This window comes from Mustela erminea, chromosome 1 (genome assembly GCF_009829155.1).
Source record: "Mustela erminea isolate mMusErm1 chromosome 1, mMusErm1.Pri, whole genome shotgun sequence".
Lineage (NCBI taxonomy): Eukaryota > Metazoa > Chordata > Mammalia > Carnivora > Mustelidae > Mustela > Mustela erminea.
The window spans coordinates 155,105,032-155,130,710 of NC_045614.1; the positions used below are offsets into that span (position 1 = coordinate 155,105,032).

Consider the following 25,679-nt stretch of genomic DNA (forward strand, 5'->3'; position numbering starts at 1 on the left):
GCCCTGCACGGGGCATCTGTGTGTCCCCTCACGGCCTTATTCCTCCTCAGCTCTCTAGGGCCTGGTTAGATAGGGCACAATCATTCACACAGTGCAATTCTATGCAACTGTGAAAAATGATGCCATAGAAAAAATTTAATGATGTGGAAATATGTTCACTCATTTATTCAACAAATATTTATTGAGAACTCATGATGTGCCAAGCCCTCTTCTAAGTGCTAACAATAAAAAGAACAGGTTGTAGTTTATACAATTTGATGTATGCATATGTGTGTGTATGTAATATACACACAATCATATATACATATATGAATTTAAAAATTAGAAAGAATGTAAAGTAAATATCAATAGGATTATATCTGGGTGATGTGATCTGCATGGCTTTTCTTTTCTTTTTTTTTCATAGTTTCTATGCCTACAAAGGATCTCTATTACCATTACAGAGAGAGAAACATGTAAATTATCAAAAGTGTGCTCTTTTAGAAATCTTTGTGACAAAGAAGCAAGGAAGCAAACAAGGGGATAAGTTTCCATTCATATCCTAGGCATTTTATGTTCTATTACTAGGATTATGTGGGGAGAGAGTAAACATGAATCTTCTCAAAATAGATAATGTGTACACAAAAGCCCGTAACAAAAAAACAAAAGACTAGCTAGGAAAAGGAAGATTACTTTTCAGACAGTGATTGCCACTCCTCCACCACCAGTGCCTCTCAGGCGTCTGGAGGTAAAGAAGAGTATGTCTGTCCCTGTCCACCTGCTGTCCCATGGTGCCATCAGCCTCCAGTGCTTTTTCCTTTTCTGTGGTCATTCCAAGGCAAGTTAACAAACTTGGTGGCTGGATGTCTCCTGAGCTACACAATATTGGTCCTCTACGCTCGCTCAAGCTTTCCAACCACCATGGGGCTTCTCTCTTTCTTCGCTGGGACAGGGGACCACTGGACTAGTAAACTTCAGAATCACTCCTCTCCCTAAACAGACCGCTCACTTTGTTTGGGGGGAAGGAGGAAGTTGCGGTGTCAGCTGGGTGGGAGAGCAGTGGCCCCTCAGGAAGTTCTGAGTTAGGAATGCGAGTTACTTAAAGACTTTTGCTCCACTCATCAGTTTCATGGAAAAAGTTTTCTCAAACATGATTTTGTCTGCCATATTTTCAGTTCTTCTAAAAGTCCCAGGCACTATAAGACTTACCCTTCACAGTGGCCCTGTGAAATATATACTATTATGACCCCCCATTTTATAGATGAGGGCAGGGGGGTTTGAGGTGGTTAACTTGCTCAGGATTCCAGAGCTATGGAGGGGTGAAGACTCCTCTTGGTCTGTCTTCTTAGTCTGCACTCTTAACGACTAGGCTATACTGTTTGAGTGTAGTTAGACAATTGGTGTAACTTTGAAAAGGACATTAAAAATCTTAAGTTATTAATGTGATCTTTTCCCTATTAACTAGTTAATGAGGTGAATAGAGAGTAGAATATTGTTCGTGGGATATGTGAGAAGATATTGCCTATAAAACTGGCTCACAAGTAAGTCTGCCAGAGCACACCAGCTCCTTGGGGAGTGGAGGTCACGAATCAGAGCTCAGCTTCTGCATTGGAAATAACTGAGCCAAACCTGCAGACTATGTGCGCAAAGTGCCTAGATCCACCAATTCTCTAGTGCCTCTGAACACTGCTTTTTCTCTACCAGGTCTTGACTCTCTCTGCAAATTTTACTGAAATATACGAATTCAGGCTCTTTGGCCTTTAATGGGTCCTCTCTCTGACTCAGCCCTCCTCTTGCTCAACACTGACATTCCCATATTCTCGTCAACTCCTGTAGATGATAAATGCTTAACTCAGTTCATATTTTAGACTATGGCCACCACAAGACAACTTATTAAAGCAAACCTAGCCCTCTCCCAGGAAAGGGACATCCCATTATTAATAGACTCTTATAATTGGACAGGACATTAGCTCATTTCAATAACCAGTTATGGTTATTATATGGAATGATGACACGGAATAACTATATTCCAATAAAATAACCAGTTAGCCCAATTTTTCACCCAATGAAGAAATGCCTCTGTAACATCTCTGATAGCCAGTATTAAGTTAAGGGGCAAGTCTATGAAGCCTGTTGTGTTTACTGCAGAAATTTTGTTCAGGATGTTGTACCCAATTACCCATGTTGGGTCTAAGAGGTCTAAATATTCCCTTTGGTCTCAGCATCTGGGATGATTGCATTTTTCCTAATCAACTAGTTTGTTTTATAACTATTTTTAAAACATTTTAAGCTACTGAACACTGTAAATCTTCAATCAAATTCAATCTCACCCCCACTCTTACCATTTTTCCATTGAAGCTGCTTGTCAAGTTACAAACAACCTCTGTTTGGCTCATTCCAGTACACACTTCTTTGTCTTCCTTTGCTCTGGTCACTTCGCTACAACTAGAATAGCTGATGACTCCATTCTTCTCATACTACTCTCCTCTTCTGGCTTCCATGATACCGCATTTTTCCATGCTTCCCCTAGTTCTCTGCTTGCTCCTTCCCAGTCCCCACTGCTGTCTCCTCTTGGGTCTGACCAGTTTCATTAGAAAACTCAAGAGCTGGATCCAGCTCTGGATTCTGAATCTGGCTCTGAAACCACCATCAGGACTCAGCCCCTTCCTCCTTGCCTTTCACTCATTCCTACTCCTTCATGGTTAGAAAGTTCAACAGTGAAAAAGAGCCACATTGTTTAGATTTAAGGAAAATAGTAAGAACTCCAGGTCTTTGTCTTCTTACAAGTATAAGTGTGTTTCTCTGCTTTTCTCCTGAAGAAGTTTCTCCTGAAATTTCTTTTTCTTTCCTTAGCCCCCAGCTCTTGAAGAGCAGTGAATTAGGTTGTGGCCTCTCTTAATTTGATTTAGTAAGTATATATACTTCTGATTTTGTTAAGTTTTTATTTATTTTATTAGATATTGGGGGCAGAAAATTCTGTGATGCAGTGTAAAGCTATACTTTTAATCTGAAGTGTCCCGAGGACGTTTAAGAACATAAATCAGCCTTTGTGATTCCCTTCCTGAAAAACATTCAGTGGCTTCCTTTTGTGCTCAAGAGTAGGATCCAAGCCCCTCGCCGTGACTTATTAGTTGCTCATGTATTCACCCACCTCACCGAGCACGACTCTCATCCTGTGTGTGCTCCAAACACATGGCTTGCACACTTGCCATTCTGGTGAGTGGAAATCCGTTTCCCACGGTGGTGCTGGGCTGCCTCCTTGTCCTTCCTAAAGGCCTTTCTGAGAGTGGCCTGCCCTCTCCACTCCAGTTACTCTTGCTCATGTAAACATGGTTTATTTCCTTCGTAAAAATAATCAGGCTGGTATTACCTTGTTTATTTACTTGTTGCTTTTCTTCCTCTGCCTTCACTGCCTCACTGAAACTAGAAGAGTTTAAAATGAATGAATGAGTTTCTGATTTGGAAGGTTTAGGGTGAATTAGATTTATTTGTCCTGGTGGAAAAAACTCCCTAAAACAAAACAAAAAAAAAAACCCAAACCAAAAAACCCTCACAACCATTGCATTAAATAATGCTTGAGGGCCAAAGGGCCAGTTTTATGAAGGAATCTGTATTTCTTTATGTATTGCTCTAAATTATTCTCAACCTTTAAAATATTCATTATTCTACTCTGATAACAAAATGAATGTATGTGCATTGCAGAAAATAAAAATCACTTTTCTCCCTTATCTAGCGATAAACACAATATAGATTTTGGTGTAGCATCATTCATTCAGGAACTATTTGAGGTACTATTATGTGTCCGGTACAGTTCCAGCAGGCATTAAACAGATGGAATCCCTGCTCTTATGGCACTTTTGATCTTTCTTCTTTGAATTCCCCCCACATAATTGGTATCATAACTTATTTAAAGTCATCTAAACCAGTTATTTTCACTTATAATATGATACAGACATTTCCCTATGGGATTATTCTACAATATAATCTTAATGGATATATTATATCCTGCCATATGAATATGTTATTATGTATTTAACTGAATCCCAAAGGTTGAAAATTCAGATTTGCAATTTTTCATTATTATAAAATAATGTTGTGAATTTTCTTATACATACATTTTTAAACACATTTCATTATTTTCCTTGGTGTAAATTCCTAGAATTAGAGCTTCTGACTAAAAAGCATGTTTGTTTTAAAGTGTTTAGAATCATGTGATCCAACTGAATTCCAGAAAGTTCGTAAAATATACAAACATTCCACAACAGTGTGAGAAAGGGCCCATTTACCTCCACTTTAAGCCAGGTTAGTCACCATCTTTAAAAAGTTTTTTGTCTAAAATAATATTTAATTGGTATCTAATTTTTTAAAATTTATATTTCTTTGGCTATTTACATGTTTTCATCCATAACTGTCCCTTCATTCTTGGCCTTCTTTTTTGATTGGGAGTATTTATGGTTTTAAAAATTGATTTGTGGGAACTTGTCATATAGTTAGGATATTGACCTGCCATGTTTACCACAATTATTATTCTTGATTAGTCATTTACATTTTTGGTAACTTACTTTCATACTTTTAGAATATTTCATGTCACTTACATAAATATTTTCCTTAATGATTTTCACCTTTGGCATTATGCTTAAAAAGGGCTTTCCAACTCAAGATTTTGTATTTCCCGATTCTTTTATTTCTTTCAGTCTGTCTTTTCCTACTTATCTCTTTAGAATATATGTACAGTTGTGTACATGTATGGATGCTATGTGGTATGGAGTAGATCCAACTATACCATCCAAATAATGCCCACTTTTTTTCTCAATATAAAAATTAGGCACAGATCTTCCTTATAAATTCTCCAGGCTCAGTATCTTATCTGGATGTGTCATTTGACTCTCTGAGTGATTTCATTTTGGAGCAGTTTTGGGGATGACATGATGTGGCTGTGGGGGTAGGTGACTAAAACGGAGTGTCAAGGTCACGAGAAAGGAGGAGTCCTTTGTTACTCATAGCTCACTCCTTTCTCCCATGTCTGCCCACACTGCGTTTGGCTCTGAGGCTCTGCCTGGAAAAACGTCTCTCCCCTCTGCGGGCTTTGAGGTGGAACTTCAGCCCTGCTCTGTCCCATCTGCTTTCTGTTTTCAGAAATCACAAAAATCTCTGGTTTCTGTCTCTTCTGCTTTGAGTATCAAGATGGATTTACTTCTTTTTGTAAATCTTTACTGTAATTTTAATGGAGTTTGAAAATAACTGCTCCTTCTTTTTTAAGCAAAACTACAACACAGAATTAGACAACTTAATTCTGCCTACAGACTCCTCTCTGTTGATAACAACAGGCCACCCTACCACTCTCTCTGATGTTAGGGTATTGCAAATTCTGCCAATGCTGCAAGAAAAAAATGGCCCTTGGAGAGCCTAATAAGGCACTGGAACACTACTATTGTTTGCCACACATGAAAAAAAAAAAAAAAAACCCCACAATTCTGAGTTTTAGCCTTCCATTATTCCCAAACAACTGACATGAAGATTCAAGCATAGATACACAGATCCCTGGAACCACACTTGGCCACATCTCTGTCAACAAAAATATATCCAGATACACGAGCACAAAAACATAACAGACATAATTGCACTTACATACTTACTTATATATATTTCACACTGATTACATAAGAAAAAGAAGAAGGCAAGTGGAGGAGGTTGGGTAAGTAAAACAGTAAGTCAAGAAATAATAGGATTTATTTTGGACATCATTTCATAGTATACACATATATCTGTAATAATTACATTGTGCGCCTTACACAATGTTGTATGTTAATTATAGCTCAATAAAGCTAGACACACACATGTACACATACATATAAATAAGAGGAGGCTAATTAAAAAAAAAATAAAGCGTGTGGAAGAGACTGAAGAGTAAAACAAGGGAATTTGTAAAGAATGGAGGAGATAGGTAATTCTCCTGGAGGGCTCAGATATTCCTGTTCCTAATGATTCTGAGTTTCTCCTTTACTCTCCTCTGTCATAAACTGGACTTAAAAATATTAACGTCCACATTTATTCTTTTTTAAATAACAGCTTTGTTGATATGTAATTCATATACCATAAAACCCACCCTTTTGACATGGAGAATGCAGAGGGTTTTAGAACAGAGTTGTGCACCATCACCACTATCTAATTCTAGCACGTCATCATCACCGCCATAAGAAACCTCATCCTCGTTGCATTCACTCCCCATTACCCTTCCTCCTTTGCCTCTGACATCCACGAGTCTATTTTCTACATCTATAGATTCGTCTATGCTTGACATTTCACATACATGGGATCATATAAAACGTGGCCTTTGTGTCTGATTTCTTTCACTTAGCAGAATGTTTTCAAGGTTCATCCAAGTCATAGATGTGTATCAGGACTTCATTCCTTTTTATAACAAATATTCCACTGTATATATATCTGTATATATATCACATTTTTTCCATTTTTCATTTTTAAAAATTGTGATAAAAAACACACATGATATTGACTATCATAACCATTTTAAAATTTACAGCTCAGTGATATTAAGTACATACGCACTGTTGCGCACCAGATGTACAGAACTTTCCATCTTGCAAAATTGAAACTCTATGCTTGCTAGACAACTCCCTATTTTCCGTCCCCCCAGTCCCTGGTAGCCATCATTTTACTTTGTTTCTATGACTCTGGCCTACTTTAGATACATTATATAGAATTATACACTACTTGTCATTTTGTGGCTGGTTTATTTCATTTAGCATAATGCCCTTAAGGTTCACCCAGACTGTAACTTGTGACAGAATTTCTTTCCTTTATAAGGCTGAATACTATTCCTTTGTATGTATTTATGATATTTTGTTTCTCCATTTATCTGTCAATTATCACATTTTAAAAATCCATTCATCAATTGCTGGTATTTGTATTGTTTCCACTTTATGGTTCTTCTGCATGCTGTTGGGAACAAGCGTGTACAAGGGTTTGTAGGGCCATAGATTTTCAGTTGCCTTGGGTGTATACCAGGTGAGAAATTGCTGAGTCATATGATAATAAGACATTGAACTTTTTGAAGAATTGCCAGACTGTTTCCCAAAGTGGTTGTCTCATTTTACACTCCCACCAACAGTGTATAGTGTTCTGATTTTTCCACATCCCTGTCAACACTTGTTTTGGTTAGTCTTTTTGATTACAGCCATCCTACTGGGTGTGAAGTGGTATCCCATCTTGGTTTTGATTTCCATTTCCCTCATGATAAATGATGTCTCACATTTATTCCTTAAATGGAAGAGGGGAGGAAACAGGCCCAAGAAAACTGGTCTAGTAGCTTTGCTTTCTGTTACAGTGAGATCAGGCTGGCAGGGAATGCAGTGAGGGAAGGTCATCAGGATTCCTCAGATAAAATGGAATATTAATATTTTGGATAATAGCATTAAAATAATAACAGCTAACAGTGCCAGGCACTGTTCTAAGTGCTTTTACATGTTATCTCATTTAACACTTGGAACACTCACACCTCATAGCTATTGGAACAACTCCTTCTTCAGAAGAATCCTGGGAGGACTCCTTCAAGGGAGATCCTATCTTTTGGTCTCTGGTTGTTCTGACATTGAAACTTACTTCCCATGACATTTTTCTTCCATGTGGCCATCTGTGTCCTCTGTTAGCTACTCAGAAAAGGCCTTCTCTGAGACTCCACTTCCCCTCTTAGCCGACTGCTTGTTTCACCTAGATTCTCACCTTTAGTGTTTATCCCGGGGCCTGAGATTACTTCTTACCGCTTAGGGACTAAGAACAGAATATACTTTTGGCTGACTGCTCTACACTACAGTTCTTTTATTAGAGAGCCCGAGTCACTGAAAGTGAACCTGATCTCCCATCTTCCTTCTCCTTTCAGTTATATGTGCCCACGTAGGATTATGGGGCCATACCAATCTCATCCCCTCTGGTTCAATGCCTTGTTGGCAAAAGGTCAAAATGACAGTTGTGCAATGAAGCCAATGAGAAGGGCTGAAATGACTGGGGTGGTCTGGTCTGAAGTGTTCTGCTTTGAAAAGTATAGTCACTCTGTCTGGTGGTAGGGCTGAAAACCAGTGAACTAAATTTAATACTTAGTTTCAGATGTTACAGATAACATCCAAGTTTTCAAACACTAATAATCTTTGGGTTATTTTGTTCACCCAACTGACTATAGCCTTAGTCATGTCACTCAAATTTTTCCCTTAAGTTATCCAGCTTTCATTTGGTTTTGCGGGCCCACAATCAACAGACAAGCTGCCTCTCTTGAGTGGAGAACATTTATTGAGACTGAGCACATGCACAATTTGTGGGAAATTGAAGGAACTAATTAAACTCTGAAGTTATCAGCAGAAGTTATCTAACAATTGTATAATTATTAGAAATGAATTTAGGCATAAAAGAAGTAGGATTGTGCTTGACCATTTAGACAAAACTTAATTCACTGTGATGCAACCACATAATCACACCAAGTCACCAGTGTAAAGAATCAAATCTGGTTTAATATTCCAATTGAAATTAAACAAAAGGTTCAGCTTACAAAAATAGTATTAGCTGATCATGTCAGTTATGATTGCTGGGCAGATACTCTCATACCAGACAGACCATGTTAAGGCTTTTGATTTTAAATACCAGTTCCACTGGTTACACAGTCTATATAATGTCGATACTCTTCAGGGGATAAAGGTAATGAGGAAGAGTGATTCTGCCTTTCCCACAGGTACTATGCACACAGGTGTGTACATAGTAGCATAATATGCTTGAATTTTGCTCTAGGTTAAAAACCAGAGGCAAGCTATCCCTAGGATTAGATTAAATTCCATCTACTAATGGCAGAATATAACAGGCAGGGTTAAAGAGGAAAACAGTAAAAATATGTTGGAGGTATTACAACAATCACTTTCCATTAAGAGAGGGGGGAAAAAGGGCTATAAAAATTATTTTCCACATATTTTCTGATGGAAAATTTTATAAACAGCTTGGAGATATGATAGATTTGTATGCTTTATGAGAACTATGTATAAATTGGTCATATTATTTTCTTGATCCTCCTTGAGATTTGTAAACTGACTATTGTGCAGTGCTTTGGAGGAATGAGTCTGAAATACCAATGCATTGATAAAATTAACATGCATATATTTTGTATGATTAGCCAGAGGTATCTGTAACTATCATGTGAATTTCTGAAGTAGATACTCTATAGATCTTTACTTAAAAATTAAGAACATATCTAGGCAGAGTCACTACCAATGACCATTCAAAAATCATTTTTCAGAGTGAGAGACAGAACATAGTGTTGATACTGAGGGTTGTAAACAATGCTGAGGAGAAATTCATTCTTTGTAGGTTTCACTTTTGTCTCTGTTTTCTATCATTTCCTGTACCTGAAGAGAATGAAAAAGAATTTTTTCCACTTGCAATTTTGGTCAACTTGGAATTACCATATCTTGTGGGGTTAAAATATATAGACATTTAAAATACAAAAGTCCTTGTAGTGACCTACTACAAATAATTCAGGCTGGTAAGTCCAGTGTACCTGTTGTAATTTCAGGGAACCATTAAAATATATATATTTTTAAAGATTTGTTTATTTATTTGAGAGAGAGAGCAGAGTTGGGGAGAGGTAAAGGAGAGAGAGTGTCAAGCAGACTCTGCACTGAGTGCAGAGTCCCACACAGGGCTCCACCTTGCAACCCTGAGGTCACGACCTGAGCCAAAACCAAGAGTCGGATGTTTAACTGACTATGCCACCCAGGTGCCCCCATTAAAAAATACTAAAAGTAATTATTAGAGCAGTGACTCTATTATGTGTGATACTATAATTACACATACATATCATATACATTTTTCAAAACCTATAGAATTCACAACACAGAATTCTAATGTAAACCATGGACTTTAGTTAATGATAATATATCAATATTGGCTCATCACTGTTAAAATATGTACCACACCAATTCAAGGTGTCAATAACAGGGGAAACTAGGGGTGGGAAATGGGGAAAGGAGAAGGAAGTAACTGATAACGCACTGTACTTTCTGCTTAGTTGTTTTGTAAACCTAAAAACTACTCTAAAAATATAAGGTCTATCAATTTTTTGAAATCACCCTAATGGGAAACCAACAAAAAAAATTCAGAGCATATAACTTCTGAACTAATAGAAAACAGAGTGAAAAAAGAAAAAAAAAGTAGAGGAAAATAAACAGAACAGGTAGAACAAATAGCATATAGTTGGACAATAGATGTAAACCCAAATATATCCCTAATAACGTCAAGTATAAAAGGGTTAAAATTAAAAGCATGTCAGATTTGAATAACATAAAAAATTCCATGCTATTTATAAGAAAGCCATCTAAAACTTAATGACAGAGTAAAGTTAACAGCAATAAGCATATTATATCATTTAAAATTGACTAAAATAAATCTGATATAGCTAATATAATACTAAATAGTCATTAGAGTTCATGATATGCCTCTTAATGATAAAAAGTTCAAGTTACCAGAAAAATATAAGAATCCTAATTCATACATGCCTAATAACATAACTGTAACTACATACACACAGCATAAATTAACAGAACTAAAGCAGACAAGCAAATTCACCATCATATTATAAGACTTGAATAACATATTTTGCAAACTTGATCTAATGAATGTATTTAGAACACTTGATCTAATGGGTATATTCTAATAATTGCAGAATAAATTTTTTCAACACCAATTAATTCACTCACAGTTAATCATATGTTGCATCATAAAGCAAGTCAACACATTTCAAATATTTGAAATCTTGTTTTATGAGTAAAGTGCAATTGACTCAGAAATCATTAACCAAAGGGCAATTATAAAATCCAGTATTTGGTAGTTTATATAAATAATGTCCCCAAACCCATGAGTTGAAGAAGAAACATAATGAAAATTAGAAACTATTTTGAACTAAATAAGTGAAAATACCACATAGTTAGACTTATGTGATAAAACCTTAAATGTGTGTGTTTTATACAAAAAAGTAAGAACTGCTTTCTATATGTAAGAATAAGCACTTATAAAATGAATACTGCAAATAACACCTGTATACTATGAACAAGAATCAACTGTTGTGATATACCACATTCATAAAATGAAGAATAAAAATCACATGATTGTCTTAAAAGATCAAAAAAAATTGATGAAATTTAGCACCTTCTCATGATAAAAACTCTCAAAAGAAAGAATAGAAGGAAGTTACCTCAACATAAGAAAGGCCATTTATGAAAAGCCTGCAGCTAACATCATACTCAGTGGTGAAAACCTGAAAGCTCTTCCTCTAAGTTCAGGAACAAGACAAAAATACCCACTCTTGCCACTTGAACATAGTACTAGAAGTTCTAGCCAGAGCAATTAGGCAAGGAAAAGAAATAAAAGATATCCAAATCAAGAAGGAAGAAGTAAAATAATCTTTTGCACTTAAAAATGGATTGTATTTTCAGGTATTTTTGTAAGTAGCATAATTTTAGATCATAGTCTGAATATTGTGAATAGTATGTGATGTAGACTGAATTCAGTCATATTCCTCTGGTGAATGTTGAAGTAGAAAAAAAAAGAACTCTAAAATTCTTATAGAACCACAAAAGACCTTGAATAACCAAATAAAGCTGGAGAAAGCCAAACAAAGATAGAGGCATCACACTTCTTTATTCCATATATAACAAGGCTATAGTAATAAAAACAAGTAATAAAAACAACAATATGGTACCAGTATAAAGACAGATATACAGAACAATAGAACAGAATAGAGATCCCAGAAATAAATCTATACATTCACAGTCAACTGATCTTCAATAGAGTGCCAAAGATACACAGAGGAAAAGGAAACTCTTTTCAACAAGTGGTACTGGGAAAACTGTTTACACACAAAGGAATGAAATTGGACCCTTAAAAAATAATCAGAAAAATAATAATCATAATTAGTAATGGATTAAATACTTAAATATAAGACCTGAAACTGTAAAATTCCTAGAAAATAATGTAGAGGGAAAGCTTCATAGCATTGGTCTTGTCAATTATTTCATGGATACGACACCCAAAATACACGCAACGAAACTAAATAAGTGGGACTCCACCAAACTAAATATCTTCCATATAGCAACCTAAACAATCAAGAGAGTCAACAGGCCACCTACAGAATGGGAGAAAATATTTGCAAATCATTATTTGATAAGGGGTTAATCTCCAAAATACATATTGTAACACATAAAACTCAATAGTAAACAAACAAACAAATAACCTAATTTGAAAATGACATTTCTTCAAAGAAGACATACAAGTGACCAACAGGTATATGAAAGAATGTTCAGTGTCACTAATCATGAGGGAAATGCAAATCAAAACCACCAAAAGACATCATCTCACACCAGTTAGGGTAACTATTACCAAAACAAAAAGACATTAATTTGTAGGCAAGGATGTGGAGAAATTGGAACCTTTGCCCACTATTGGTGGGAATGCAAACATAGTGTATCCACTATGGAAAACAGTATGGCGAATCCTCAAAAAAATAAAAAAAAATAGAACTTTATATGATCCAGCAATTCAACTTCTGGGATTGCTCTATTTATCCAAAAGAGTTGAAATCAGGATCTTGAAGAGATATGTTCATTGTAGCACTATTCATAGCAGCTATGATGTGGAAACAATCTAAATGTCAATCAACAGATAAATGGATAAAGATCATGTGGTATATACACATAATGAAATACTAGTCAGTCTCAAAAAAAACACAGTTTTGCGATATGTGACAATATGGATGAATAAAGACATTATGTGAAGTAAAATAAACCAGTCACAAAAAGACAAATACGGTATACATGTATACAAATACGGTATACATGTATACCTTACATGAGGTATAAAGTGCAAATTCATAGAATCAAGGAATAGAATGATGGTTGCCAATGGTTAGGGAGAGGGGGAAGTGGGGAGATACTAGTTCATGGGCAGAAAGTCTAAGTTAAGTAAGATGAATAAGCTATAGAGATCTACTATATAACATTGTACCTATAGTCAATAATAATGTAAGGTACACTTAATAATTTGTTAAAATGTTAGATCTCATGTTAAATGTTCTTATCACAATAAAATGTTAAAAACAAATGGAAAAGACAATCAACAGATGCCAACTGCAAGATGATCCAATTTGAGATTATCAGATAGGCATTTAAAGCAGTTATTATAACTATGTTTAACGAAGTCAAGGAAAATATACTGGAAATCAAAGAAAATATAAACTATCCCAGAAGATAAGTAGAAAATAAAGAAAAGGACCAAACAGAAATTTTAGAACTGAAAATTAAAAAAAAAAAAATTCACTGGATGGGCTTAATAGAGAATAAAGATGACAGAAGAAAGAGTCAGTGAGCTTGAAAATAGAGCCAAGGAGTTATTTGACCTGGAGAGCAAGACAATTTGAAAGAAATGAAGAGAACTTTACGGCATCTGTGGAATAATATCAATATCAAGGTCTAATATAAAGTTAGTTTGAGTATTAAAAGGAAAAGAGGGAGAGAGAAGGAATGGGGCAGAAAAATATCTGAAGAAACTGGCAGACAACTTCCAAAATTTGATGAAAGACATAAATTTATAAGATTTAAGTGGCTCGGCTAACTCCCCAAATCATAAATTCCAATGAACACTATGGTAAAACCTCTGGAAACTAAAGAAAATGAGAATATTATGAAGGCAGTCAGGAAAAAATGGCCCATTATGTAGAAGGGAACAACAATCTGGATGACTGTAGATTTCTCATCCAAAACCATGAAGGCCAGGAATGAGTAAAATCACTTTTTTAAGAGCTGGACAAGGCAATTCAGAATTCTATAGCCAGCAAAAATGTTTTACAAGAAGGAATGTGTCAGAGATTATCAGGTGAAAGAAAATCAAGTCTTCTTTGCCATCAGTGCTGCAGTACATAAAGTGCTGGAAGGGGGCGCCTGGGTGGCTCAGCAGATTAAAGCCTCTGCCTTCAGCTCAGGTCATGAACCCAGAGTCCTGGGATCGAGGTCCTAGGATGGAGACCTGCATCGAGAGCTCTCTGCCCAGCAGGGAGCCTGCTTCCCGCTCTCTCTCCGCCTGCCTCTCTGCCAACTTGTGATCTCTGTCTGCAAATAAATAAATAAAATCTTTTTAAAAAATGCTGGAAGAAGTTTTTCATGTTGAAAGGAAATAACTTCAGAGAGAAATACAAAAACTCACAAAGGAAGTAAGAACATTAGAAACAGAAACTATGTAGATAAATGTAAAATATGACATTTGTTTTCTCTTAAGTTCCTTAAAATACATATGATTATTTAAAGCCAAAATAATTGACTTGTGGGAGTTTTCACTTATGTAGAAAGTGATGGATATGACAACTTTAACATAAAAGAATAGATGGGACTAAAGGACTCTGTATGATAATAAAGTTTCCTTTTCATGTGCAGCAATACAAGTATTAATTGTATACTGTGGAAGGTTAGCAATACATATTGCAATCCCTAGAGCAATCACTAAAAAATAATAAGAGGTACAGCTAAAAACCAATATACAAATTAAAGTAGAATACTGAAGTTATTCAAATAATCTAAGAGAAAGTGATGACAAAGGAAGAAAAGAATGAAAAAGACAAAAAAAAAATAATGAGAGCTCTAGATTCAACCATACTGATAATTAGGTTAAATGCTAATGGCCTAAACCAGGGATTAGCAAACTTCTTCTGAAAAGAGCTGGATACTACATATTTTAGGCATTGCAGAACACATACTATTTGTTGATGCTATGGAATCTCCCTCTCCCTTTCCTTTCTTGAACTTATTTCTCTTCTTCTTCCTCTGTCCTTCCTTCTTCTCCTTCTTCCTCTCTCTTCTCTTCCTTCTCCTCCTCCTCCTCCTTCCTCTTCAACCACTTTAAAATGGCAAATTCTTTCTAACCTTACGGGCCATTTAAAACTAGGTGGTCCATAGTTTGCCTACCCTTGTTCTAAATGGCTCAATTAAAAAGCAGAGAATATCAGAAAGGATAATAAAGACCCAACTATGTAGTACCTACAAGAGACACAATTCAAATATAAAGCATAGATAGGTTAAAAATAAATGGATGAAAAAAATATATACCAAGTGAACTATAAGATATGAAGGCTGCACTGGCTGTATTAATATCAGAGAAAATAGACTTCAAGGCAAAGAATATTACCAACGGGAAAGCTAGACATTTCATAATGATAAAAGAGTCAATTAATCAGAAAGACATAATAATCACAAATGTGCGTGTACCCTGCTATTTTCAGATGTCCTGGTGTTAGTGTAGGGAAAAAGAACCCAAGAGGAACTCAGTAAATCCCTGAGTTGAGAAGACAAAGCTGAGATCCTGGGGAAACCAAGACCGTTATAGTACATAGGGCAGAGTGCCAGAGATGAGAGAATGGCACAGAAAGCACTCTGGAAAGCTGCAGAAAGTCCCCTTCAAGTTATCCTCTGAATATCAATCAGTGTATGTGTGTGAGAAAACTAGCAGAGGCCTCGGCAAATTGATCTACAGGAATAGTGTCTATTACCACCAGTCAAACTGGAAAACCTCATGATTCATGGAGCATTGGGTAGAATACTCAAAAGGGTCTTACCTCAGAAGTGGGAAATAATTAGCCCTAGACTGAAAACTATTCTGCTCCTCTAAAAAATCTTAAAAGCAAAATCTGAAAATATCAAGCTGTTTCCAAGTAAATTAGCAGGGTCCCAAAATAAAGTCCAAGAATATTTACAAGAATACAAAAAATTCTACCACCCATCCAAGGCAAAATTCAAAATATCTTATACCAATCAAAAATTTCCAGGTATATACCTACAATGAATACAATGTTATGTGTCAATTACAGCTCAATAAAAAAAATTTACCAGGCATATAAAGACCAGGAAAATTAAAACCGTTATTATAACTGTATTCTCTATGTGCAAAAAGTGAAGTAGAGATATCATCACTCTAGAAAAGACACAAACTAAACTCCTAGGGATGAAACTACAGAATTATAATGTATGCAGTGAGAAACATACTTTATTATTAATGGGAATTTAGACACTGCAGAAAACAAGATTAGTAAACTTGAAGACATAGTGATAGAAAGTATCCAAAATGATATAGAGGGAAGAAATTTAATAGAGAAACAAGTGAGCTGTGAGAAAACTTCAAAGGGCCCATTATATGTGTAACTGAGTTCCAAGAGGAGGAAGCTGAGTCAGAAAAATGTCTGAAGAAACATTTGGCTGACAACTTTCCAAATATGATGAAGACCATGAGCCCACAGTTCCTAGAAGTTCAAAGCACCACATAAGAAACATGAAGAAAAGCAGAGCAATGCCACTTTAAGTGAGAGTATAAACTGATCAAAGTATTTTGGAAAACTTTTGGGCAGCCATCTTTTAAAGCTGAACTTAGGTCAATACCCTACAACTTAGCAATTCTCTTTCTAGGTACGAACCCAATAGAAATGCATGTACATATGCACCAAGAAGTAAGTACAAATGTTCACTGCTGCATTATTCAGAACAACCCAAAGTCTAACTCAGAATAGAGGGTACAGAAATGAAAAGGAATGAGTATGCATAAGATGAATGAATCTCATAAACATACAGTTGCTCAAAAGAAGCCAGCCCTCAAATAGTACATAATATTTGATTTCATTTATATAAAAATCTAAAAAAAAAGCCAAACTAATCTAGAAGTCAGAATAGTGGTTATTTTGTGGAAAAGAAATGGTAGTGATTGGAAACAGGCACCATATGGGATTTGATGAGCTGGTAACATTCTATCTCTTGACGTAGTCAGTAGTTTCATGGGTCTATTAAATTAGTGGTAATTTGTCAAGTTGTACAGTTTTGACTTGTGTAATTTCCTGTATGTATGCTTGAAAAGTTTTGAAAATGAAAATAGACATATTTTATTACATTACCAGAATAAGGGAGAAAAGATCATGCAATCATCTCAATAGATATAGAAAAATAATCTGATAAAGATAATGATTCATGATGAACAACTCTCAGAAAACAGAATAAGACAACAACTTCCTTAATATGGTTAATAGTATCTATAGAACATGCCAAACATCATACTTAACGGTTAAATAGGGAAAACTTTTTTTTTTTTTTAAAAGATCAAGAGCAAGCAAAGTGAACCACTGTAGCTACTTCTATCCAATATTAATTCTACAGGAGATCCCTAACTAGTGTAGTTTATCAGTCAGTGTCCCAACAGAAAATAGACGGCACATTCAAAATAGAATTCAATAAAGGTTCATTCAGAAAGGGTTCATTCAAAAGAATTAGGCATAGGGGAGTCACAGAAGATAACACAATAATCCAAAGCCAGTAAAAGTGGAGATAACCTCTTAACCTTGAAGGTCAAGAGGAGAGGACATTATTGGAATTCAGAAGCAAAAGTCATGTAAAAAGTTGCCTTGAGAGGAGCAGTAACCTCCAGACAACTCAAGATAGGTCACAAGGGAAAAGACCAGGGAAATAAACCTGATCTCACTCTCTTTCCTCCACCCAGTCATCCTCCAGAGTTTCCCATTGGTTTAACCCATCCGGAAGTCAGAAGGAATGAAAGCCTGTTGATCTAGTCTGTATGGATTAGCTACTTTGTAGGGTAGAAAAGGAAAAAAGGTGGATCTGAAGAGGCAAAGAGAAGATAAATGCAATAAGACAAGTGGGAAAAAAAAGGATAAGGATCAGAAAAATCAAATAAAACTCACTATTTGCAAATGATATGATCATATATGTAGAAATACCCACACTATCTACAAATACATGTTTAGAATTAATAATTTGAATTCAGTAAGGTTGCTGGATATAATATCAGCAAAAAAAATCGCTGTATTTCTATATGCCAGCATATAGAACCTGAAATTTCAAAAATTTCTATTTACAAAGGCATCAAAATTATAAAATGCCTATGAATAAGTCTATCAAAAATATGTAAAATCTTCGTGCGAATAATAACTGTACTGAGAGAAATTAAAGACCTAAGTAAATGCAGAGGATAAAGGATTAGAAATACTGTTTCAAGCCATCCCTTCTTCCCAAATTGATCTACAGATTCAGCACAGTCCTAGTAAAAATCTCATCAGTGTGTGTTTCTAATTGTGTATGTATGTGTTTGTGACTTGATAAATATTGATATGGGAATGCACAGGCCTAAGAATAACAAGGTATTTTTAAAGAGAAGTAAGATATGATGACTTGCTCTGATTGACTTTAAGACTTATTTTAAGGTATACGAAATTAAGACAGTCTTGTATGGAGCAAGGATAAACAAATATACCATCAAACTTAACTAAAAAGCAGTGTGGGAGGTACGGTCCTTTTACGAAAGGTGCTTGGTTAATTGGATGTCTGCTTAGAAAAGAAAATGTAACTAGATCCCACCTCACACCCTACACAAAGTCAATTCTGAAGTGACTGGATATCAATGTCAAAGGCAAAATAAAGTAAGTTTAACCCCCTGCCCCCTCCCCCAAAATCTACAGCTCTCTATGAGATAATATAAGGGGGTTATGTCAGGAGTTTGGACTAAGAAGACTTCCAAAAGAGGACACCAGAGGCACTAACCATGAATTAAAAAGGTTGTAAATGTAACTGTATCAAAATTAAGAATTTCTTCACAGACCTGTACCCCTGGGGATAAAAATACATTATATGTTTATAAAAAAAATTAAAAAATTAATTAAAAAATTAAGAATTTCTGTTCATCAAAAGATACCTTCAAGAGGTTAAAAGGGAAGGCAGAGAGCAGGAAAAGAAACCTGCAGAAACTCAACAAAGGGCTCATACCCTTCTAGAAATCATATAAAACTGTGACAAGTGAGTAAGAAAAAGACAAACAATAGAAAAAGAAGTACTTCCAAATGGCCAATAAACAAATTACAAGGTATGCAGCTGCCTTAGTCATCAGGAAAAAGCAGACGGACGCTGCAGATGTTACTACTTACCCATGAATATGGCTAATACTAAAAAGACATTAGCGTTCAACATTTTATAAGTGCTCACTTCATGATAACCCATGGAGTTGGACATGTTTTGTTTTGGGTGCATGTATGTGTGCCGCATTTTATAATAAACAAAATTAAAAGCTTGTTCTCTTTCTCCTATTCCATACCTGGCACAGCATAAAACTGAGGGGGTCCTCTGGCTTTTCATAGACTAAGTTCTCAGTGATCTGCTGAGAGAGAGCATGAGGCATCACATTATGGTTTGAGCTGAAGTGGTCAGGTTCTAGCTGAAGCTGCGTTTTGCACTAACCCAACACCATAGTCTTTTAAAGAGATGTATGTATCTCTACAAAGTGACAAATTACTTTCTAACTACTGATAAAACATGGCAAATTAAAGTAAAATATAGAAGAATAAAAATTTCATAATAAATAGCAATGGACATTTTTCTAGCTTCCAAGATCAAACAAGTAGTGAGAAAGTTTTGGACAAAGTTTTTGTTTTGAGAATTGTGATTTGCTAGCCTGAGAAATAAATGAATTAATCACTTTATCTTTATTCAAAAGAAAAATCTTTTGAGTAAATTAAAAACACGATGTCTTTACATAGAAACTTCCTTGTGAGGTATTTGATTTTAAAAGGTGAAAAAGAGGGCGCCTGGGTGGCTCAGTGGGTTAAGCCGCTGCCTTCGGCTCAGGTCATGATCCCAGAGTCCTGGGATTGAGTCCCGCATCGGGATCTCTGCTCAGCAGGGAGCCTGCTTCCCCTCTCTCTCTGCCTGCTTCTCTGCTGCTTGTGATTTCTCTGTCAAATAAATAAATAAAATCTTTAAAAAAAAATAAAAGGTGAAAAAGACGTTTAATGTTTATAATAATAAATGAGAAAGCATATACAAAACTTCAAAATTCACTTCCATAATTTGTTGTTATTTAATAACTCAAAAAATTATAATAAAGTAAGCAGAAGTCTCATTTGCAGGGAATAACCGTGGGGCAAGTTTCTGGTATAAAATATTTAATATCCGTTTAATGCACCCATGCCAATTACATATTTCATATGTTTCTATTGAGCACATACTTGATTACTAATTTTTCATATAATAATGTTGTATTTTCAAGTATTGTTTTTCCTTGACAGATGAAGGAAATTATTTATAAAATGATTTGATTTCTACTTTCTTCAATTCATTAATAATTTGTAGTTCTCTCATTAAAGCCAGAAAACCCAGCCATTAGCACTCTCCCACAAAAGGATATTTTAAGAAAGAAAAGGCATAGAGCAGGGTTGATGGAGTAAAATCACTCTGTTTTATATGAGGAAACTAAGATTCACTGAAGTTAATTAATTTTCCCCAAATCACAAAGATGAGAATTGGCAAAGTTAGGTTGGGGCTTTGGCTAACTGATTGCATAATTTGTGTTCTTGCCTCTATACCCTACTTCCTGAAACTTAAACTTTCCCAGTTTAAATTTTTTTTGTCTCCCAGTTTGCACATTTTCATTTGAGGTAGACCATTTTTATTTTACACCTTTCTAACCACAACGTTACTACATGTACACATTATGATATAGATACTTGTGCCTTGGTGGATAATAATATTAACATAAAAATAAATATTTGGAAAAACAAAAACAACCCACCAAATAACAAAAAATTGTATAAATGTGATAATCTCTTCTAATTCTCTACTGACCAAGAAAACGTCACACTTTCAAGGAGGCTCCAGCCCCATATCCTGAGGTCAATGAAATTTGTAACTTCAAGAATTATTTCTATTTTTTTTTAAATATTTTATTTATTTATTTGTCATAGAGAAAGAAGTGAGAGCGAGCACAGGCAGACAGAGTGGCAGGCAGAGGCAGAGGGAGAGGGAGAAGCAGGCTCCCTGCCAAGCAAGGGGCCCGGCGTGGTACTCGATCCCAGGATGGTGGGATCATGACCTGAGCCGAAGACAGCCACTTAACCAACTGAGCCACCCAGGCGTCCCTGTAACTTCAGGAATTAAAAGCAACTTTCAACTACTTCTTTTTCTCCCTAAGAAATGCAGTTTTTAGGTGGTCCCAAATTGGTCATCTTGTGAAAGTATTATATTTGTGCCTGAAAAAGCTTTTTTCTTGCCTTTTCAATTGCCAATATTTTGTCAATTGTCAATATTTTCAATTGCCAATATTTCCTTCCCAGTCTGACTCAAGCTTTAAGCCTTGGCCAACTTTTTCCCTATCAACTAACCTGCCTTACCTCTAATCCCTGTGAAGGGCTTCATACTACAGTAAGTAGCATTCTTTGTTTTTTGTCTTTTCCCCCCCAATTTATTTATTTATTTATCTGAAAGAGAGAGAGCATGAGGTGGGGGAGAAGCAGAGGGAGAGGGAGAAGCAGACTCCTCGCTGAGCAAGGAGCCTGATGTGGGGTTTGATCCCAGGACCCCAAGATCCTGACTTGAGCCTAAGGTACACTACCTCCACTGACTGAGCCCCCCAGGTACCCTCATTCTTTGATATTTCTCATTTACCACTTTTGGTTAACACATTTCAGTGCACTTACTGACTTCTTAATGAGTTTATATCCTTTTTATAACAAAGACCCATTCTTGTACCTCTACGAGCCAGGTCCAAGTTTGTCTTTTACATTGTAATCCCTGTAAAGCTCACTCTTAAAGAACAGGGTTGAGAGGTTTACCTGGAATATTTGCAGAATGTGGTGCTTCTCCATGTACCGTAGTGAAACTTGATAAGGATCTTCATATACAATAGGAGGGAACTGCCTCCTATAAGTTTGATTGTATCCAAAAGATTTCCTTCCTTCTTGGTGTTCTGGAACATCATCCTGAAATAGAAATATCCCCCCACCAGAGAGTCTTTAATAAACTGAAAAGACCCAGGAAGTTCTGTTGTTATTGTTGTTATTATCGGTGGAATCTGGTGTTGGAGGGACCTGAACACTGGGAACTGGAGAAAAGACACACTCTAATGACAAACCTGACTGGTCCCCCTGGCAACATAATGCACCTCAAGTCCCGGGACGTACCTTACACATCTCCAATCTACTTCAAATACTTTTCCCTTCATAGGGATCTCCAACTGATTCCAAAAGCCTTTCCTTTGGAGGAATCCCATAGGGGGAAATGACTTAGTGCCCCACAGCAGGAAGCAGAACTAGGTCTTGAAACCCAGGTCTCCTGAATCCTGGCTCATGATCCTTCCTGAATGCCCTTCCTGTAGCAGCAGAACAACAAATCTACTTCCCACCCTACTTCCTGCCTTTCTGGGATCTCCTGCCCTTCCTAAATCAACTGCAGGTTTATTCCTCATCTTTGAGGAATAAGGTTTATTCCTCAAAGATGGAATAGGCAGGTTTATTCCTCATCTTTGATTCAACATGTACCCTCTCCCTGCCCCCATACCAACACAACAGGCCCTTGCCTTGGCCTCCAATCCCCCAGGTGGTTATCAAATGTCCCTTTAACCTACAGGCTTGGTTTCTACAGCTTCAGTTTTTTCTTGACTGATGATATAGTCCAACTTGGGTGAGATATAGGGGAATCTCTGGGAATAGACTTGGTCTTTTGCTTGCAAATCACTGGTGAATCTGGCACCAAACGAGCCAAAGGTTGGCAGATAGGTCTCACTTTCATTGTCAGTCTCAACTGAAACTGAAGAATTGTCACCGGTGGTTTCTTTGGTCTCAAATTCACAGGGTTCTATTCTGGGCTCAGCTTCTTTGTACCCCTTAATGTCACCAAACTGGGCAAATATTCTGTCGTCATACTGGCCAGGTGCTCCATAGTTAGCTAGGTAGTCCTTGTAGTAATTCTCTTCAGCCATTAAGTGTTCCATCTCGTCGCTGTAGTCAGCATTGTCAACAAAAAGGTGATCGGCACTGTGGTCAGCTTGGTCAGCAGCTTCCTCATACACATCTTGGTGAGTCTTTAGAGATGGTACGATGTCAGCTTGGCTAGATGGTCTATGACCAATCTTTTCAGAAGTTCTTCGTTCAGCCAGGCCAGACAACCTGCTGTCGATCTTTTCAGAAGTTCTTCGTTCAGCCAGGCCAGACAACCTGCTGTCCATCTTTTCAGAAGTTCTTCGTTTGACCAGGCCAGACAACCTGCTGTCTATTTGTTCTAAAGTTCTGTTGTCAGACTGGCTGGGCATTCTGTGGCCAATCTGTTCAGAGGCTCGTTGTTCTGATGAGACAGACGATCTATGGTGACTCTGCTCATAAACTCTTGGCTCAGTCTGGCTGGACATTCTGCGGTCAATCTGCCCGTAATCTCTGCTTTCAGCCTGGTGGGACCTCCTGCGTTCAGACTGCTCAGAAGTTCTTTGTTCACGTGGTAGAAACATCTGGCTGTCAGTTTCTTCCACCTGTACACGATTGGATTGTCTAGATGTCCTCCTGTCTGTCTGTTCATACATTCTTGGGTCGTCCTGATCAGATGCACTACGCTGAGCAACATTAGCGTAGTCGGATCCCCTGAGATCCATTTGATCGGAAGCTTGGAGCCCGGTGGGTTCAGATCCTTTGCGGTCAGTCTGTCCGGACATTCTTTGGGCAGCCTGCTCAGCCGTTCTGGGACCAGTCTGGTCCTCTACATTTTCTTCATCCTGGTTCTGCCAGTTGTCTTCCTGGCCATCTGTGTGGCTGTCATCTGGGGACTTGGCTGTGCTTTCAGTTGCCAAGGATTCTGCGAGAGCCTCTTCGGGAGCCTCTTCCATTTTCTGCCCTGGCTGGTGTAGGTTGCCAGACGCGGTGGGTGGGGCCGACCTGGTCTCCTAGGTGACCTTCACAGGGTGGGCGACGTTGCCGCCCACAGCTTTGTTCGGGCCTCTGGGCGCCAGCTCTTCTGGGTGCTCGGGCGCCACCTGGCCCGAGTTAGAACTGCCTCGGGCTCTGTGTGCCGCCAGGAGTGCCCAGTCCGCCGACGCTCAGTGTGGACGCGAGAGCAGGGCGGGTGCTCTGGTCGTGACAAGAGGTGATGACCTCACGCGACGGTCGCCGCTGCCCAGCCACTAGGCTCCGGCCTCTGTGAATCGACGCCCCAGAACTGTACCCACCGCCTGTTCTTGTGGAAGCTCCCAGCGGGCGTGCGAACCGAAAAACGTTCAGGTACCTCGCCTCGAATCCCCACCGCAGGGTTAGCCGAGGAGGCTGCGGCCGACCACCGGGGGGGCAGCACACGCGCTCGGCGCAAGCGGCCGCCATCCAATCAGATCCGCGCTCCGAGCCGCCGGCTCCCGCCGCCTCGCGGCGGTGCGGGAGTGCGGGGTTCGTGCCCCGCGCAGCGCCAGGGAATGCACCTGAGAGCTGCGCCGTCTGCTTTAGACTTGAACCGGTATTGTAGTGATGTGGTCAAATCCTTGTGTTTTGTTTTGTTTTTTAATTTTTTTTTTTTTAATTTTTAAGAAACCATTTGAAAAATCCTGCGTGTACAAACAGTGCCCGTGCTGTTTTCAGTGGTGGCAGGCAGAGTTTAGTCCCCTAACACTCCCGTTTGCAAAGCCCGATGGATCCTTCCTCGCTGTAGGAGTGTAGAGATGAGAGATTTGCTCTCTTCCCCTCCCTCACCACCGGGGACCCCTGGGCGTTCACTGCTGTGGGATCACCTCCTTCTCTGTCTCTAGGGACCAGTGGGCAGCTGTTTCCCTCCCCTTTGGAAGAGCTGTCTTGGCTGCGGAAACTTGGGGCTGTGCAAGTCCCACGGTGGGTGTGTTGGGCGGGGTGGGGGAAGTCGTTTTGTACTGTTTGCTTGTTGGTTTTCTGAATCAGACATACGTGGAGGTCTAAAGGGAAGAGAGGAGATCCAGTGAGAATGGGCTCTAAAATCACCCCATTTGATGGGCTTATAGCAGAAGGGAGGGTTAGGGTTAGGACCCAGGGTTCCGAAAGAAAGGGAGTAAGAAAGGTGGGGGGGAGATAGGTGAAGGACCGTATAACAAGTGGGGGAATTTGCACCTGATGGTGGTGGCCACTGTGCTCTGGATTGTGAGATGTGGCCCTCCACGTAAAGTTTTGAAATAAACTTTAAGAATCCACTTCAGGCCAGCATGCCCCCTACTTTCGGGAGTGGGGGCAGTACAGAGGTGGTGTCTGATGAGACATTTATTTATCTGATTCTGCAAAGCCTGAAATCACTGAGGCAGGCCAACCACTGGTCGTAGCATACCAGATATGCCTTTAGTATGGGTTTAATTCCATTCAGTAATAAGAGATAACACTTAAAATCCAAATGCAGATAGTTGTGATCAAGATATGAGAGGAAGGGTGAGTACCCTTGAAGCCATACTTAGAAGCAAATAGGAGAATCTAGGTACACCGAAGTAAAATCATTTATGTAATAGTTCCCAGAACGTAGTAGGTGCTCAACGTGTGTTTGTTGAGTTTAAGTGTATGAAGGATCCTTATTTATTTAAAAATGTCTGGAGGAAATAGACCACATTTCTGGTAAAATAGGCAATAGGCTATGATTTACAATTTCAAAGAGGCATTGATTTTATAGACTTGTTTTTCTATTTATAAGTTGAATTTAATCACTGTAGAAAAGAAAAACAAACACAAAGAAAAAAAATTCCCCAAACACCCAAAGAAGAACATTTATTAACATTTTAACATATATCCTTCCAGAATTTCCCCACTCACGTCTGTAAGTCTAATAGCTATAGTTATGCGTATATTTTACAAAATAGAATCA

The 25,679-nt window shown here is 37.8% G+C and overlaps 1 protein-coding gene across 5 annotated transcripts; it reads right to left on the minus strand.

Annotated features, from left to right (window-relative positions):
• Positions 1 to 2,920: 2,920 nt before the first annotated feature.
• On the minus strand, positions 2,921 to 24,051 carry TEX55 (testis expressed 55). Of its 5 annotated transcripts, none has more exons than XM_032348018.1 (4): positions 22,459 to 24,051; positions 21,668 to 21,814; positions 19,156 to 19,215; positions 2,921 to 3,402 (listed from the first exon to the last, which is right to left on the minus strand). In XM_032348018.1, the coding sequence occupies exons 1-4, from the start codon at positions 23,704 to 23,706 to the stop codon at positions 3,394 to 3,396; spliced, it is 1,464 nt and encodes a 487-aa protein (XP_032203909.1). In that variant the 5' UTR covers positions 23,707 to 24,051; the 3' UTR covers positions 2,921 to 3,393. The 5 variants fall into 5 exon arrangements, with proteins under 5 accessions (XP_032203909.1, XP_032203899.1, XP_032203920.1 ...); XM_032348008.1 differs by having other exon boundaries at positions 19,156 to 19,218; positions 22,459 to 24,050; XM_032348000.1 differs by lacking the exon at positions 2,921 to 3,402 and adding an exon at positions 7,460 to 9,380 and having other exon boundaries at positions 22,459 to 24,050.
• Positions 24,052 to 25,679: the final 1,628 nt, after the last annotated feature.

Coding starts and splice junctions, on each gene's coding strand:
- TEX55 (XM_032347990.1), bottom strand. CDS start 23,706: ATGGAAGAGGCTCCCGAAGAGGCTCTCGCAGAATCCTTGGCAACTGAA. Junction 19,219..21,667: donor ACATTCTGCAAATATTCCAG/GTAAACCTCTCA, acceptor GCTCTCTCTCAG/CAGATCACTGAGAACTTAGT. Junction 9,381..19,155: donor TCAGTTTTATGCTGTGCCAG/GTATGGAATAGG, acceptor CATTCTCTTCAG/GTACAGGAAATGATAGAAAA.